This window comes from Apostichopus japonicus, chromosome 9, assembly GCF_037975245.1.
Source record: "Apostichopus japonicus isolate 1M-3 chromosome 9, ASM3797524v1, whole genome shotgun sequence".
In the NCBI taxonomy this organism is placed as follows: Eukaryota; Metazoa; Echinodermata; class Holothuroidea; order Aspidochirotida; family Stichopodidae; genus Apostichopus; species Apostichopus japonicus.
The window spans coordinates 7,333,411-7,352,144 of record NC_092569.1 but is presented as its reverse complement, the minus strand read 5'-3'; the positions used below and the strand labels follow the sequence as shown (position 1 = coordinate 7,352,144).

The window sequence follows — 18,734 nt, the reverse complement described above, 5'->3', positions numbered from 1 at the left end:
CTTGTAGGTCTGGTTTATTTTTTGGGCCATTACTCAAATTCAATGTTTGGTTATTGTAGTTATCATCATGTAGATATGTGTGTACATATATGAATATTGCTCATGTTTAGGTGTAAGGAGTTTGTGTATGAGGTTTGATTTTGTCATGAATACATGGTGTACAGTTTGTCAAACATGTGAAATTCCCCCCAAAACAGCATGGTTTTTGTCTTAATTTCTTATAAAACTCAGCACCGTAAGTTTCCACACATTGGAAGCAATTGTTATTTAACATGGTTCTTAATAAGCTAGCTGATGGTGCCCTCATCACCCGTCTTGAAACACATTTCCCAGAAAGTTATAAACTTCTAGTAGTCAACTATCAAAAGAGGAGATATACAAGTTACAAACTAGACAATGATCACCAGTCACTCTGTTTCTTTTAGTCTTCTTCATTTATTTATATATAACCATGATACTTTTTACATGTTTGTTAAATAGACATTCAAAGAGGGATGAAATTTTGATTCTCTAATAAGCACCATTATGTGCAGCACAAACCTTATTATTAAATGATATTGCTTAGGACTGAGCACAACTGTCTTTGGCTTCAAACAATGCAAAGTTGTCTGCTTAATGTACAGTAGTTTACACTTAACAATATCTTATCAGTCAGAGTTTTATTTGACTGAAGATGAGCTCTTAATTTAAGTAAAGGGAAAATCTGTCTTGCAGATTTAATATGCTCCACTGCAATCATCTTGAAAGCATTTTAGGTAAAAAGGCAAGTCATGGGGTAACATAATGACAAGTGATGTAACAGCAGTAACACAAGTAATCTGGTGATTAACAGAAACATTACTGCACAAGTGATCTGGTGATTAATAAAGAAAAATTAGCCTTTAAAACTCATCCATGTTGGCTGCACTCTTCAGACATCCAAAAGTGTTAAAAGGAATAACCAAAGCAGAGATCGAAGACAATATTTTTCAGCACCCTCAAAACTGTAATATTTGATTTTTGATGATAATCGTAATCTTTGCATTCATGATAGTCGTACGTGTGAGTGCGTTTGTGATGTCCAGCTTGTAAACAACGCTATCTCAAGAAGGGAAGGTCAGACCAATTCATATTTGGTGTGTAGAAGTACCACATTGAGTACAAGAAGCGTATTGTTTTTGGTGGAGGTCAAAGTTCATTTGGGGTCACCAGGGGTCAAATTGTGAAAACCTTGTTAACACGATATTATTATTATTATTATTATTATAACACTTATATGGTGCTCATTATTGCACATTCAATGCATACATTCAATGGCACCTTACAAAAACGCCTTAGAAAATAGTTGAGTTTTCAATTTAAGCTTAAAACAGGTGAAGTCCTCACAATTCTGTATTGCAATAGGTAATTTTTTCCTACTCTTTGGCACCTACACAGCGAACGCATGGTCACCAAGGGTAACACTGCGTGTTGACGGTACCGTGAAATTATGCCTACCATGTGACCTTAGACTATAATGTCCGGTGTTGGAACTAACAAACATAATTTGGAGGTATTCAGGAGCTTGATGATTTACACATTTGTAGGCAAGACAGAGGACTTTAAAACAATAAGCCATTTGATGAGCAACCAATGTAACTCCTTAAAAGTGCTTCTGTGCTACTATCACTGCAATTGCGCATCAGATTGAGTTTTGCCGCCTGATTTTGAATTCTTTGAAGTGGGATATCTCAAGAAGGGAATCATGGGCAGACCTCATATTTGGAGTGTAGGAGTACCACATTGTATAAAAAAAAGCCTATTGTATTTGGTGGAGGTCAAAGGTCATTTGGGGTCACCAGGGGTTAAATTGTGAAAACCTCGTTCACACGATATCTCAAGGGAATCATGGACAAGACCTCATATTTGGTGTGTAGAAGCCTATTGTTTTTGGTGGAGGTCATTTGGGGTCACCAGGAGTCAAGTTGTAAAAACCTTGTAATCATGATATCTCAATAATGGAAGCTTGGGCCAACTCTTATTTAATGTGTAGAAGTACCACCTTGAGTTAAAGAAGCCTATTGTTTTTGGTGGAGGTCAAAAGGTAATTTGGGGTCATCAGAGGTCAAATCGTTAAACCCTTGTAAACATGTACAACCTCACTATACATTACGTCAGATTCATAAAGAAAGCTGCTCATGTTACATCATCGAAACCGCAATGAATTTTTGCATTCTGGTTAAGTACGACTGAAAACACTCGCTTTGAATATTGGCTCCTAAGGCCTCACCACAATGCACAGTATGCCGCCATTGATTATGTAAAGGACCTTTGCTGGTTTTCCCGCCAGTCACGTTCTGGGAGTGGCTCCTAAGGCCTCACCACAATGCACAGTATGCCGCCATTGATTATGTAAAGGACCTTTGCTGGTTTTCCCGCCAGTCACGTTCTGGGAGTTTTTAGTGAATATTGGTAAATAGATGCAGACAAATATCAATAGATTGGAGTCGAATCAGACCTTAGTCGTGTTTTTGCCTAAAATATCTCTTCAATCAAGCCTACCATACAAAAACACAACAATAGTCTAGGTAAAAATTTCTTTTTGATATGTTACAGAGGAACAAATTCTTAACATTTTAGTGAAATTTTACATTCAATTCATATGTACCATTTGTGAGATATTGACAGTTGAAGTTATTTGATATTCCACCGAAAGTGAACTTGAAGCAAACAGGTTGTGATATCAAAGTTGCACACTGAAAAATAATGTTTTGGTTTTTCTTTCTTTTTCATTCTTTTGATTTGACCTTGGATTGGATAGGGTTACTAGTTTGTCTAAAGGGGATGTGAAGTTTATAATACCAATACTTATGGTACATTCACATTATGGATGCATCCAATTGTGGAGTATAAAGTTAAATGTAAATTTTAAAGCAAAACAAAACATATATCAGTGTGCAACAATGACGTCACACCTGTTTGCTCCAAGTTCACTTTTGGTACGAAAGGTGGAAACTGTCAATATCTCAAAAACGGTATTGAATGCAAATTTCATCGGAAAGCTTAGATTATGTTCCTCTTTAACATATCAAAAAGGAATTTTGACCTGGACTATTCTTTTAACGTTGCAATCAGTCTACATTTGTTACTGTTACTTTAGCTCACCCTAGGCCTAGCTTCAGTGTGCTTGTTTAGTGTAGCCTATGCCTTCTTTTAACAAAAGTTTTAAGAAAAGAAAACTCTTGACGTTTTCATGACTATGACCTTCAGGTGCCTCCTTAATATTTTAAACTGCTATGAGCTGATAGAATATCCAATACCTTCTAAACTTCTAACCCTAGCAACAGCAGCTGAATTTTTTCTACCGGGAGGCAACCACATGGAAAATGACTTTGTTACGACTTACGAGAGTTGTTCCTCTCTGACATCATCAATATAGACTTTCACGTGTATAACGTAATCAATGGCACTGTGGTGAGCGCTTAGAAGCCAATTTTTCAAAGCGAGCATATTCAGTCAAACTTGAAGCGGTTAACTTAAAACTTGAATATTAGAGCGTTTAGAGGTTATTGAATCATATAAATTGTCTTTGATCCCTGCCTTCGTTATTCCTTTTAGTGTGGTCAAGCCTACTGAGAATTTCTCATTGAATCACAATGTGCATATTTAGGGAATAAAACTCATTTGACTCTTGAGCTGTCATGGATACAAACTGTTGACAGCCTTGCAAATTTATTTCTGCAAACTCATAAATATATAATTCACAAAATGAATAACTTTCCCAGGTGGCCTGTTTCATCTGCTCATATCTGTTAATCCTTTATAGTCCACAAAAACAGCATCACCAAACACATTGATTAGTCCCTGGCACTGAAATGGAAAATTTGAAATGGTAACTAATACAAAGCAATCAATTATCAGGTGGAAAACATTGTACAATTCATCTATGTTATCTGAACCAACATTTTAACAGAAAACTTCACTTACTGACTCCTCAGTGAAGGCTTAAGGAATCAATGACAGGGCATCTATCTATGTAAGTGTGTAATATATACTTTGGCTTGTAAACATGTTAACTAAGACCAACACTTGATCTTCAAATGTTGAACTTGGATCCACCTCATCGAGTAAAGAACCAAATTGTTTTTTGGAGAAGTCAGTGGTTACTTGAGGCCACTAGAGGTCACAGTCTACAAAACCTGGTAGTTCCAATAGAAAAGCTTGGATGAACTTCATACTTAGTATGTGAATTCACCCAAGGAAACTGAAGGCTTTAGAAAATGACAGGTCAAAGTTCATCATAGTAAGTTCAAGGTTCCTGTTAATTTTTGTTGAGGTAAAAGTTATTTGTAAAACTTTTATTGCTTAAAAGTTAAAGAAGGGGTTAAGTCATTAGTAAATGAACACTGCTGATCACTTAAAACTGAACAATGACCTTGAACATATTTTGGGCAGTGTTACTATACAAATTCTCAAAGGAAACACTGTTAGGTGTCACATAGTGTTTTGGTTTTCTTGTTAATGCTAAAGATCAGTAAAGACAAATTTGGTTTTTTAGCTATCATTAAAGTTGGTCAGTTATAACTATTTAGTTTCTAATCTTATTTTAATTGTTCAGCACCATGAACAAGTTTTATTTCTTTGCTTTTTCAGGCAAAACATCAGAATTTTGTAAAGCAAGGATCTGACGTTCGTCTCTAATCAAATAATATGATTCCTGTGTACATAAACTGCACTTGTACAGCAATTTCCCAATGCGATATGGAATAAATATCCCCAATAAGAAATGTACTTATTAAATATTTATTATTATTATTATTATTAAGTTACTATGTAACCTGATACCTTGATAATTGCTGTTGATTTCAGGTCATATCATGCTTGTATATGAACTGGTGTTCAACATCATAGTACACAAAAGCCAAGAATGGCTTCTATGACCTAAAAAGGATATAATGGTGGCTGAAGTTTGTTGCTTAGCAAACTTGCTGAAAGTTTTTGGAAACTATGGGCGAAAACCACATCCTCAGAGCATGTTGTATGCCGAAGATATGAATTTTCTAAATTTGGTGATACTTTGCATCTGGCAACAGTAGAATGGATGTTGTCATCGAGGCAATTCAGCTATAAAATGTCTTTGTTTTTGTTAATATAATATTTATCCACAGAAGAAAAGATAATTTCTGCAGGTAAAGATATATTTTGATTAAATTCTAAGAATAGAGAATTTTGACAACTAAACAAACATATCCAAATGTATCATGTTTCAAGCTATAATCAACAAGAAGATTATGATAGCCTCAGTAAAATATAGTAAGAGCATTTGCCCAGATGACATCACAGACCACGTACTGTGATCCAACTTCCTGGAGTAGTCAAATGTTTAGCCAGTCTAAATAGGTTACATTCAATCAACCATATTCATGAGTTAGGGGCAAGATGTGTGAAATATTTTTCTCTTCAGTATAAGTTTTAATTGATTATCACTAGAATATCCTTTAAATTTCTCAATTAATTCATTTGGAAACTTAATCACTTATAATATCTTGTACCACATCATAAACAACACAAATGCTATCATTCAATACAGTGAAATTGAGGAGGATTTATGTAAAAAGAGAATTGTTGGAACAAAGAAGGTCTTACCTGATTTTTGTGTGGATTATCCATTAAGACAAAGTCAACCATGTTGTAGGCAAGCAGGGCATTCCCTCCCAGTGATAATACATGGGACCTAGCAATAGCATTAACTTCTGTAACAAAATTATGCAGGAATCCACCAACCCCTCCAGACTGTTAAAAAGAAATGGAGAATGGAATAAGGTTTGTGAGAAAAGGAAACCTCTAGACTTCAAAACATATATTTGCAATCTGAAAATATGATGGACAGACTTTGCACCTGTGTATTAGGTCAAAAAAGATGAAAAGGAAAGCAAATTTCTTCTAAGTTCTACATTTCAAAAAACTGTTGAGCAGGCTATTATGAACTATGCCAGAAAACAACTCAATTTCAATCCTTCACACATAGATGCCTTGTGCATCACTACAGTACCTCCTGTGGTTTACAATAAAGTGCACAATATAGTTTCTAACCCTAGAGCTAAAATGAGCTATCTCTCAAATGTATATTTGCTAAACAAAAGTGTCTGTACATTTAGTTTTAGGCAGGCAGTATCATGTGGCAAATGAGGTTTATTGTCTATCTTGAAATTACAAGTCAGTGCTAACAAATAAAATTACTCTCACTTAGCACTCGGATCTTCCAACTACAAGCTTCTTACAATCCATGTGATGCTACAGAAAGGTGAAAATAAAATATATAAACATGAACCTCTTTTACTGATGTGCATTCACGAACAAAAAAGATGTTAATATTTCCAAGGTATTTCTCTACTACTGCTCCTGGAATATAGCTCAGTGGCGTTATCTGCACAGGTGGAGTCCAAAAGCTTTCTCTCTAACAACAGAAAGGAAATAAATACAGCTTACACACAGGTTGAGACAAACAGTTGCAGAAAACAAGATGAATTGAGTCACATATACAATAGCTACTTTGAAATATGTATGGGATATACTCCTTGTAGCACATGGTAGAGAGTATGGTTGTACCCTGAGGGTTGATTAAATGTTAGGCTACAAAGTCTAGAAACCATTAGAGGTTAGCAATTAGGTTAGCAATGCTTTAATCTTTATCGTCTCAAATTATATGAAAGAATGATGCGAAATGATGACATTCAATTGCATTATAGAATTGCATGGCAGTGACTATGAGAACTTCAGATTTAAGCAACAAGTCAGAGACTAACTAAAACTACAGTGAAGCTTAGCCTCTAGGAAAATTAAAAGAACAACTGAAGACACAAAAAAAATATCTAACTGTAAACAAAACGTCTTACCTTGTAGAACATTCTTTTATCCAGTGGTGATGGCGGTTTTGCTGATATGAAAATAATTATTCAAACCATTGAATTGAGATAAAATTCAAAATGGTTTGACAATGAATAAAATATCAAAATCAGTGTCTCACAAATTCAGTTTGTTAATGTAAAACTCACTACTATTAACAAGTATAATGACCAATGCTCAAGGTACACAGTAAAATAAACTATAAATGTAACTCGATCTGACAGTATGATGCTATCACATCCAATTAGTTTGTTGCTGACATGTTAATCAGCATCATACCAGACCCTTGCCTGGCACAAATGGACTCATTTATAGAGAATAGGGGAAAAAAGCAACAAACTCCACATGGGTTCATTTTCACAAGACACGTTAACTACAGTATTCAAGAATAAAGTCAAACACCACTGGTATGAAAACCTAAAATACATTGTAAACATGTTTATGTTAGGCCGAAAAACTTGAGTTTGTGTTGCTGTTACACGTACCTAATAATCTGTCCTAGACCAAGTTCTCCAACCACTTTAAATGACCAGCCTTTATTTAATGGGACATATCTTGAAAATTGAAAGTGGGATTGGAACATGCTGATTTCCTGTAGCATATCAAAATTAAAGTTATCCTATTGCCATCCTTTAGAGCCATAGCCAAACATTTAGGCAACTGATACATCAATGGGCGCAGATCAGTCTTGGATAATGGTGAGGACGCGTGTCTGTTCTCTGATACTATTTAAGCGGAGCACGACCATGGGTTTGCATGTTCTGTAGCGTACAATAATATTTTTGGCAAATTTACCTCCCAGATCGATGGAAATAACACTTCCCAGACCCAATGATGCTCCCAAACCTCCTTAAGTTTTAGATTTCATGGCTTAGAAATTTAGTTTGGGGGAAAAAATGGGCGTCTGCAGCAAAAAATCAGGTGACAAATAATTCAAGTAGACTTTTGTATACAATGGGTCTGGGGTCCTCTCCCAGAAAAAAATTATAGGCTGCCGCAAATGCGATTTCCGTCCTATATTTAACAACTGTGGTATAATTAAATGTGAACTGGACGTGAAGCTAGCTCAAATTGGCAACACACAGTGTGAGTTTTTAACAATTGTTTTGTTCGCACTCAGTTCGTTTTGCTGACCACAATTTAGCAGTCTCGTGTTTAGATTATGTTTCACATGATTGAATGTGTTAATACTTCAGCGGAAAATCACGCCTAATAGTGTCAATCTTAATAATTCTCGTCATTTATAGCATGTCATTGGCACAATGCTGGATCAAACTGTGCAAAATATCAATACAGGGGAATTTGAAATGCAGCTTTTGGTCAAGACAAATTGGTGGGGACACGGTATATCATGTCCCCACGACTGAAAAAGTTGGTGGAGACGCATCCCACTGTCCCCACCTACATCTGCGCCCATGGCTACAGCAAAGTAAGCAACCCACGGAATCTTCTATTAACTATTATTTTGGAGAATAGATCTGTGGCAGTACATGGCATTTGCACTATAACCAACCTTTTTTGGAATCTGTAACTTCTTCTATAGGAAACATCATTTCTGGTTCAGGTGATCCTGGAAAACAAAACAAACAAGTTTGCCTTAGAAGTAGAAAATCTGATTAATCTGGATCCTTTAAGCTGTCTTGAGATATTCATAACACTTGCATTTTGATATATATTGACCTCACATGACCTTAGACCTCCACGAGATTTAGCCCTCTGGCATTCAAGATGGGACATCCATAAGATATACATACACCCAATATATCTCCCAAGCTGAGCAAGATTTTTCTTAGTTTGGGGAACTGTCAAATTTCTCTATGACATAAACTAAAGATGATAGTTGAGTGTGTCTCCTTTTAAATGATCTTGTTGCTTCTGTTGTTGCTGTCAGCTTAGAGTTAACTTGGTTTTCATCTTTGTGGTGTTTACACATCTCTAAAATGTCCACCAAACCCAAAAAGCTGAAGGCTTTGTGATTGCTTGCTATATAATTTGTTAAAACTCCCACTTAATAAGACTAGTGTAAAGCAAGTAAGTTAAATTTGCCCAAGAATTTAGTGAGAACCAGAAAAGAACAGAGGTGCTCATCCACCGACCATCCCTTTAATTATTGTTATCATTGCCAACGCAGAATCAGCTGATATAAATCACAGAGAATAAAGTCAATTTTGAGACCATTTGAGATAGCCTGTTGACCCCTTGAAGCTAAGAGTGCAAAATGGATAAGGGCCAGAGTGTGTATAAATCCACCAACAAAAGAATTACAAGCAGATTTCATTTCCTGGATATCTGTATGTACTGTTGAAGACTATTTGTATTTGAGCCCATTCACAAACATACTGCACTCAATCTTGATGGGGTTCTTGTACTCTCTGGATCTTCATACCAATTCTGTATGTACTGTTGAAGACTATTTGTATTTGAGCCCATTCACAAACATACTGCACTCAATCTTGATGGGGTTCTTGTACTCTCTGGATCTTCATACCAATTCTGTATGTACTGTATGTACTGTTGAAGACCATTTGTATTTGAGCCCATTCACAAACATACTGCACTCAATCTTGATGGGGTTCTTGTACTCTCTGGATCTTCATACCAATTCTGTATGTACTGTTGAAGACCATTTGTATTTGAGCCCATTCACAAACATACTGCACTCAATCTTGATGGGGTTCTTGTACTCTCTGGATCTTCATACCAATTCTGTATGTACTGTATGTACTGTTGAAGACCATTTGTATTTGAGCCCATTCACAAACATACTGCACTCAATCTTGATGGGGTTCTTGTACTCTCTGGATCTTCATACCAATTCTGTATGTACTGTTGAAGACCATTTGTATTTGAGCCCATTCACAAACATACAGTACTGCACTCAATCTTGATTGGGTTCTTGTACTCTGGATCTTCATACCAATTCTGTATGTACTGTTGAAGACCATTTGTATTTGAGCCCATTCACAAACATACTGCACTCAATCTTGATGGGGTTCTTGTACTCTCTGGATCTTCATACCAATTCTGTATGTACTGTTGAAGACCATTTGTATTTGAGCCCATTCACAAACATACAGTACTGCACTCAATCTTGATTGGGTTCTTGTACTCTCTGGATCTTCATACCAATTTTGTATGTACTGTATGTACTGTTGAAGACCATTTGTATTTGAGCCCATTCACAAACATACTGCACTCAATCTTGATTGGGTTCTTGTACTCTCTGGATCTTCATACCAATTCTGTATGTACTGTATGTACTGTTGAAGACCATTTGTATTTGAGCCCATTCACAAACTTACTGCACTCAATCTTCAGTATTTGAGCCCATTCCCAAACATACTGCACTCAATCTTGATGGGGTTCTTGTACTCTCTTGATCTTCATACCAATTGATATGTTCAACAAAGATGCACTTTTTGAGTTATCATATTCACAATGTGTTCATACTTTGACTTATGTTGACCACAAATGACCTCTGACCTCCACCAATTTCAATAAGGTTCAATAAGGTATGATGAAGTTCAACAAACACATACTTTTTGAATTATTGTGGTTGTACAAACTTTTACCTCTTTGGACTGCAAATGACCTTGAACTTCACAGAAAAGAAAAGCTTATACTCAGTAAGACAGATGCACATACCAAGTATAGAATTGATGCACTAAGAACTTATTTGATTTACCGTGTTGACAAGCAGTTGTCACACACACACACCACCACCCCACATCATCACCATCGCATAGATTCCTTTTGCGTCCAGCAAGGAATCAACTAATATGCCAGTTGGCTTTGTGATTGCTTGCCATACAATTTGCACAATAAAATGGGCTAACAAGGATAAATGAACTTTGGGTGTTTAAATGATATCCAGTAAAATAACAGCAGAGTTCTCACAATTGATGTAGTGAGTGAATCAGTCCTGTAGGCTACCTTTCCCACACAACATTCTTTCCATTCCATTTTATGCTGTTCTTGCAAAAGTCATGGCTACAATATTCACTTACTGACTTTAAAGCCATTTCTTGGAATTACCTGTTAGGGGTGACTTCTCATTTTCCTTCACATGCAATGCTGCAGCTGTTAGCCACACCTAAAAAGTACAAATTATACAATAAATTATGTCCACATTATTGATGTGGGTCTACCAGAATTTGGGCAGTCACTTCCAAGTTAGATGAAACTTGAGCATACTGGATGAACTTTGAAAGCAAAGCAAAACATTTGGTTCTATTGACTGTGGGCAAGTGTCTAGGAAAACAAGAGTTTGATTGGTCAACAGACCACTTGTGGTGTTTCGTTATAACATTGATAATGTGAGACATTTAGCCCTATAAAGTAAACACTAATGAAGCAAATGAAAACTAATGAAAACTAATGAAGCTAAAGAAAAGACTAATCCCGCAATCTTGTGGCTAATGCAAACCCTTGGCCTGCATAATAGATAGTAGTAGTAACAACTGTTTAAGAGCTAAATTGGATAGTTATATGGTCTGGTCCAACAGAGGTGGAGAGCAAGCATAAGCAGCGACGGGAGTGCGATGTTAGTAGTGATGCTAATAATATGAAGTTATTAAAAAGTTAATGAAAGAAACAAAAGCAAATAGAAATTATTGAGGAAGGTCTTATACCTTATTGAACACCTACGTATGTGTACATGAAACCATTGTCAGTAGAGAATATAATTCATTTATTATAGCATCCAATATGTAATTTCTTGAAAATCGTGATACACGAGGGTAAATACTTTTTTCCGGGTACCCAGATACCCGACGGGTAACGGCTCGCGGGTACCCGGTTCCTGATTTTTGGACCTGTGTAAACACTAGATTATACCCTTGATTTATAGGTATATTAATGGGAAATCTGTGGCATGGCCCTGGTTTTGGGCTGTAGATTATTGCTAATGGGCACTCTCTTGGCATAGTATTACCATGGCTATCTTTCTTTTCCAATGATGTAAACAAGTTTGAAATTACTTTCTTTCATAGGAATGTAAGCAAAAATTTAAAACTTGAGAGAATGGACATACAAGAAATGCTGAAATTTATGGATAAATGAAGAATATTCAATGTTTTTGTTCCCTATATCTTTACTCACATATGCAATATTGTCTTCAGTGAGGAATAGATCCCATGAAAGTTTACAGAGACAACAGGGAGTGTTTGTTCTCAGTTTAAAGCAAAGACTCTGTGGAAAACAAACAAGGAACAAGGGCATAGATGTTTCTTCTTTATCTGCAATAAACAAAACATGATCCTGCTGAAGTTACTAAAAGTAAGACACACAGTGTGCTGGGCAAGCAATACGTTTTTTCTGTGTTATGCTCTTATCATAAGTAAACTTAATCAAGCAGCAATGAGATTCCTGTGGCAAGCATCAAAATATTTAGTATCACAGTTCACTCCCTGACCCAAACTTCATATATGGCTTAATATCTGGCAGAATAAAGACTTCATATGGCCAGATAAAGCCAAATATAAATGCCAGATGAAAAGACTTGACATACATATCAAGTTTGACTTGGCCATATAAAGCCAGATATAACTTGATGAAATATCATTCAGATATACAAATAAAGTTTAATATAAACTGCTAGAAAAATTAAAAATGTCATATTATGGCTAGAAATGACCACTATCGACAATTGCCTAACTATTTTGCTAGTTTTTCTGTCAAAATTGGCACTTCCATGCAGTTTCTCTAAATCGTTTTCATTAGCTATTATTGACCGATCATAGCAAAGCTTACAGTACATACCCTTAAACTGTAACAGTTGCCATGAAACTGTACACTATATTGACTAACAACAACACCACTGAAGGGAAAGGACTAGCTACTGTAGCCTAACTTAATATTTTGTGTCTGTAGTTTGCCATGCCTGTGATTATAGGAAGAATTACAAACAGAGTTGACAATCAGTCTGTTCAAAAGAAACAGCTGTATTGTATGTTTCATATTAAAATTTCAATAAGTCATCTCTTAACAGTTGTGTCTGAAATTTGGTAAATAAGCTACCTCATATAAGTTTACCATATATTGTAATATTTGAAGTCAGTACTGAGTGTATTTCAGGTTATCCATCCAGATAAATACTTTTAGGCCTACTTGCCAGAACAAAGTAATGAAGGTTTGTATTTGGTGTTTAGCTTTTGAATGAGTTGCAGTTAAGTCTTAGAAGAAGCCACAAAACTTAAAATTGTAAGTTTATGTTAATTTCTAGAGTTACTGCATAACCAATACATCTGGTTATATCTGGTTATTGTAATGTTCAGTACTGTAAACCAGACCAATGTACTGTACAACTTGATATGGTAGGCTACATATAAAGTGAAATCTTTTTTTGTATATTGCTGTTGCATCTGCAATTTCATATAAGCTTCACCTAAACTTAAATGAAGTTTTGCATGATATTTGCATATAGGCCATCTAAAGCAATTTCATACCTATATGTTTAATGTGGACAATATTAAGGGAATCCTGATAAAACCATATCAAGTTTTATATAATTTATATAAGGGTTCTACTTTATAAAGCCTTTATGAAACTTCATATGGACTATAAATTAACATTATATCTGGCCAATCCTGTAAATTGTTTTATATGGATATTATATATGGCCTATATATGGATTATATCCAGTTGGATGTGGAAGATATAAAGGGAATCCATACAAAGTTTTAAATAATTTATATAAGGATTATACTATATATGGCCTTAATAAAAACTTTACATGGGCAATAATAAACTTGATATTTTATCTGGCCAAAACTTTTAATGGTTTTATATAGATTTTGTTTCTGAGATTTTGAAACTAGAACAAATCCATGGCTGTCTTATTACACTGTTATCTTGTAAGACAACCAGATTAAAATTTCAACTGAACTAGGCTACTGTAAAGGAAATCAAAATTTGCTGTACCTGAACCATTTCTCCAAACGTATTGTTTAAGTTCTTTGTGTTAGCATCTGACAGATTCTGCCTTCTCATCATGGTTACCATCTGGTAAAAGTATAAAATACAGTTGTTCAAAGGACTGGACATCCATGAGACGATGAAAAGGGCACAGAGCATTGTGAAAATCTTAATCAAAGCTAGCAAAAACAGGAATCCCAGTGTCTATAGGCATATCAAACTGACTGTACTAATAGAGTGAGGGAAATTTAGTACAATCCTGTTGTAAATCATGCTGCTCTCTGACAGTTACTGCGACAACGGTTATGTGGTAAAAAAGTATCCAATATCCGAGCAATCTTTTGTTGCCTTGGTAACATAATGAGTTGCTTTCCAAAGAGCAATTTGAATTATCATAACTACAGGCGCAACTCTCAGTGACCTAAAATAAATGTTTCATCTCTACAAAAACAACAGGACTCTCCTATTCAATGTGATACATGCAAGGTATGAGATCTGTGAGGTTTTCACAATTTGACCTCTGATGACCTCAACTAACCGTCACCTCAAAAAACGACAAGGTTTTCTTCTGCTCAATATGAGATATAAGTGCACTAAGTATGAAATTTGTCCACAGTTTCCTTCGTTTTTGCCTCACAAATCAGTGTTGACCTCCACCACTTTACACTTTACACTCTCAATATGAGGCTTTGACATACCAAAAATTACAATCTTCCCTTCTGGAGATATTATGTTGAACCTTAAATAACCATTCAATATGATACATCCACATGCAAATTATGATATATGTCAGAAATTCCATTCTTGAAATATTTACAAAGTTTTCTTATCTTCTTACTTTCTTTTCTTATTTTTTGCCTGTTATCCGCTTTGCCTTTTCTCACTGCTGATTCAATTTTTTGACAGATACTGACATACTACAATGTTCGATTATTATTATCACTTTTATATGGTGTTTACAAGCAAGGCGTACACACATACGCTATCAGGTAACGATGATCATCGAAGCCAAAAAGCGAAAATTGAGAAAGGAAATTATCTTAAATGTTGTTGAAATGTGACTGAATGTAATGCACAGACCATTTGAAACAAAAATGGGTTTTCAATGGTGAAAAATAGTGGGAAATGCCCACATTTATCTATTGTTGAAGAGGCAAAAGTATTCTAGGTTTACTGTTCAGCCCAACTCCCAGGAAAACATTTCAATTGTTGTTTTAATTTATAAATGTTACACACTGGATGAATTCAGGGGAAAGGGAAAAATTCCAAAGAGATGAATTAGATCTTCAATATTCAGTACAGTTAAGAAGCCATACAATAATGAAAAAAAAAACACTTGCACAAATTTGGAAATTCCCTGAACAAGTTTATACTCCTCAGTATTAAAACATTCACTATGAGAGAAGAGTAGCATCTTTGTTAATTCCAAACAATGCCTTCCAATGACCTTGAAAATGACAGCATTCAGATATGCCCTTTACACTCTCGCAAAACTTCTATAATACGAAAAATGAGGAAATAAAGAGCATTTTAAGCTGACACAAACATTCCTGTCGTTTGATCACAATAAACTCAATGACCATACTGACCTGTGTCTTATGCTTACTTTTGAGAGCTTTAAAATATTTTCCAAATTTTTTAAAGAATGATGAATGTAACCTACCTGTAGGTGGTGTGCCATCTGAACATTACCTGGGAGTTTATCAGTACTACAGCTGTAAAACCCTGTTTGAGAGATACATAAGAGCTGATAAGGGTGTCATCCATTCATGTTCTGTTCTTTTGACTAAAGCAATGACAAGTAGCACTAATTGCCATTAGAATACAAGGAACCCTTATATTCATTTTACTTAATACTTTCATTTTCTTCTAATTTGTGCAACAAAATGAGTGAAAGCAGGAAAGATTAATTAACTCCACAAATATTTGATAAGAATGCAATTGATCTCTTTAGTTCTGCACAATGTTGGGGTTTCATCTTAATAAATAAGCCATATACGTTGACACAAAGCATATTACCTGGAATTTTGCTTTACCATATTTTCTGACCAAAGTGTTCCACCTACCTTGTGGGAGCCCTGGCTCAAGCATATCTGAGATAGCTTTCTGATCTTCCAAATCATCCAACTATTAATAAAATAAATAGGAAACATGATTTTGTTAAATTAAAACACACTGGCCAGCATGGGACCAATGAAGTACATCCTCCTAGGTAAAAGTTTTGTTTATCGTTCATTACACAAAATGTTAGCAACTACTCTGAATGCCTTCTTTACACAGAACTCAAAACTTCACACTCACAACACTAGGCAAGCTGATTACCTGCACCCAAGGCAATGTCACAAAAATATCTCTAAAAATAGCTTACATAATCGGGCCATCGCACTCTGGAATCCCCTACCTTTCACTTTAAAGGCGATGCCTTCTTTAGTTGCTTTTAGAAAAAGCTTTCAAAAGCACTTCATCAACATTTACTAGAACTGCGATTTGTTTTTGTCTACTACTCCATTATTGCTTCCACTTACAGTATTCTAACTGGGGAGGAAAGGCGGTGTGGGGAGGGAGAAGAGGGGGTGGTTCTGTTTGTTGATTTGTTCTCTTTCTAACTGTAAAGTTCTGTATATTTTCACGGAGTACTGTATATTTTCACGGAGTGGTACTAACCAAAAAGCCCTATAGAGGTTTTTAGAACACTTGCTTTCACAAGTTCTGTTTCTTATCTCCTATGTTATATGTCATACTTATGTTGTGATAGAGCAAAAAATAAATGAAATGAAATCAGCTATTGCTTTCAAACAATGGACAAAGTTATGAGACATGTATGGTGTTATAAGTGAAGTCATACATGTAACCAGACCTACCAAGGTGATAAATGGTTTTCATTATTAGATGATGTAATACAGACACACAATGTCACTACATAAGAGGATGCTATGCAATAATGAGCACCTATGAAAAAGGGTTGAGCTTGCATTGAGATTACCTCAATAACATAAGTGTCTGTATGACCAGCACTAAGTTGAGGTTCATGGACTTCTTCCAAACTGCCATGACTTGTACTCTCACTTTCCACTGAGCTGTTAACCTATAGATAGATAAGAAGCATTATAATCACCAAATTTGCAGATTCAGCCAAATTCCAGCCAGACTTACTGGATTCTTGAGATTTACATATTCCACCTGTTTCTTTATGGTTTCAAGGAAGAGGGAGGAGGGGTGGGGAACTGGTATGGATGAAATATATGTATACTCTTATCTTTCTACTCATATTATTGAGATGGTGATGTCTAACAACCAGATCTTCAATTGAATGAGTACTCTTTGTACAATCCTACTGTTTTAGCTTAATGCTGTAGTCTGGTATTTTAGGACATATCAACAAATAAGACATTTCAGGGCTAACAAACGACCTACTGCACAGTGTACATATTACATGAAGCCACAATTGTAAAGAGGCAAAGCTGGAACTTAGCAAGAAGTAAAATTTGTAAAGAGGTACCCTCAGAGGCGGGCAGTGAAAATTTGGCTGGGTCTAAATCAATAAAAACAAACATCGCTTTTGATCTCATCACTGCTATTAGGGTGGATGATATATTGCAGTTCCTTTGCCAGTTGGGCCATATACAGCTATGTCAGTTGCCACAGCAAGGGTTGCCATGGTAGTGGTTCATTTCCTAAGTAGCTACTCTCAAGGGTCACCCATGGTGGGGTACCCCATGGTGATTGGAATTCCATGATTATGGGAAGGGTCAAAATGTGTTTGTGTGGCTTGGTGTGTCATTGTGTAAGTGTGTGTCTAATATTGTGTACAAAACTCCTCCTAAATGGTTGGGCTGATTTTCTTCAAACTTGGCGGGAAGGCACCCCAGGGTAAACCCTTGTGTCTCTTAGGTCCATGGAACTAAATGGCAAATCTAGTGAAAATTGCTTTTTTTCTGCTATAACTCCAAGGGGTCAGATTAAATTGACATGGAAGCTTCCTTTCACAAGTCAATTTGTTAATCTGGTTTACCTTCTTGTTTTAATTATTCGCTCATTTAGTACATCAACTGCTTTAAAGTCTATTTTAAAGTATGTCATAAGGAGGATAAGGATGTATTTATTTTATGTATATAAAAAAAAGTTTGTATCATTGTATCACTTTTATCAAAATAATAGGGATAATGTTTTTATTTTATCATCTATTAAATTAAGCAACTACAGGAAGGAAGGCCATAATTTGAAAAGCATTGCGTAAGGATTTTAGTGATAGGTTGCAGCATAGCCTAGTTCCCAATACCAACTGTAATACAGGTCGTGCTTGCCAGGAGACACTATATGTGATAGCTCAGTTGTAAAGCAAACACAGTGTGGCAAAAAAGGATGGGTGGGAGGGGTTTTCTTTGTTATTGTAGGAGCTCAAAAGCATGAGGGCTTTCCTAAAAATGTTCTGAAATAATCATTATGAAAGCAAAATGCAAAATAAAAAGCTAATCCTTTTTTATGATTCACTTTAAGTTACTTGTAAATCTGGCAAATTTGTCCTTGTTTAGAAAATACCTTGCCGGATACCAATATGTAAAATTCCTCAGATCTGGACATCTGGTGCACTCCTTATTTTGAAGTCTGTATATTACAACTTTTAAAACCTTACCTGTGAATTGAGATCATATAGATCCCTATTCCTTGCAGTCGTATCTACTAATTTTTGTTGCAGCCATTTCAAATTCCGTTCACCTTTGTCAGTTGTATCCTATTATCAATGAAAGAGAACAATGTGATATCACTGCGTACAAGGTCTGCAAGTTTTGTGCTTCATTCATAGATATAATGAATAAGATACTGATGCTACAATGTGTTTGTAAGAAAGATTTGATTTTCTCAAACATCAACTGACTTTAAAAAAACTAGAGCAACAATGCTGCAGAATGTCGATACTGTTCACATGATAAGGATATTCAGTTGGCTGAAATATA

General features: G+C 35.6%; 1 protein-coding gene across 2 annotated transcripts in view; it reads right to left on the bottom strand.

Annotated features, from left to right (window-relative positions):
* Positions 1-411: 411 nt before the first annotated feature.
* Positions 412-18,734, bottom strand: part of LOC139974319 (C2 domain-containing protein 5-like) — a 47,581-nt gene continuing 29,258 nt past the window's right edge. For both annotated transcript variants that reach the window (XM_071981346.1, XM_071981347.1), the window contains 12 exons: positions 18,413-18,511; positions 16,763-16,864; positions 15,846-15,906; positions 15,443-15,504; positions 13,786-13,866; positions 11,965-12,054; positions 10,900-10,957; positions 8,378-8,434; positions 6,855-6,895; positions 6,290-6,415; positions 5,605-5,751; positions 412-3,828 (listed from right to left, as the gene is read on the bottom strand). In XM_071981346.1, the coding sequence (XP_071837447.1) occupies positions 3,754-3,828; positions 5,605-5,751; positions 6,290-6,415; positions 6,855-6,895; positions 8,378-8,434; positions 10,900-10,957; positions 11,965-12,054; positions 13,786-13,866; positions 15,443-15,504; positions 15,846-15,906; positions 16,763-16,864; positions 18,413-18,511 (999 nt within the window). In that variant the 3' untranslated portion in view covers positions 412-3,753. The remainder of the gene's footprint in view (positions 3,829-5,604; positions 5,752-6,289; positions 6,416-6,854; positions 6,896-8,377; positions 8,435-10,899; positions 10,958-11,964; positions 12,055-13,785; positions 13,867-15,442; positions 15,505-15,845; positions 15,907-16,762; positions 16,865-18,412; positions 18,512-18,734) is intronic.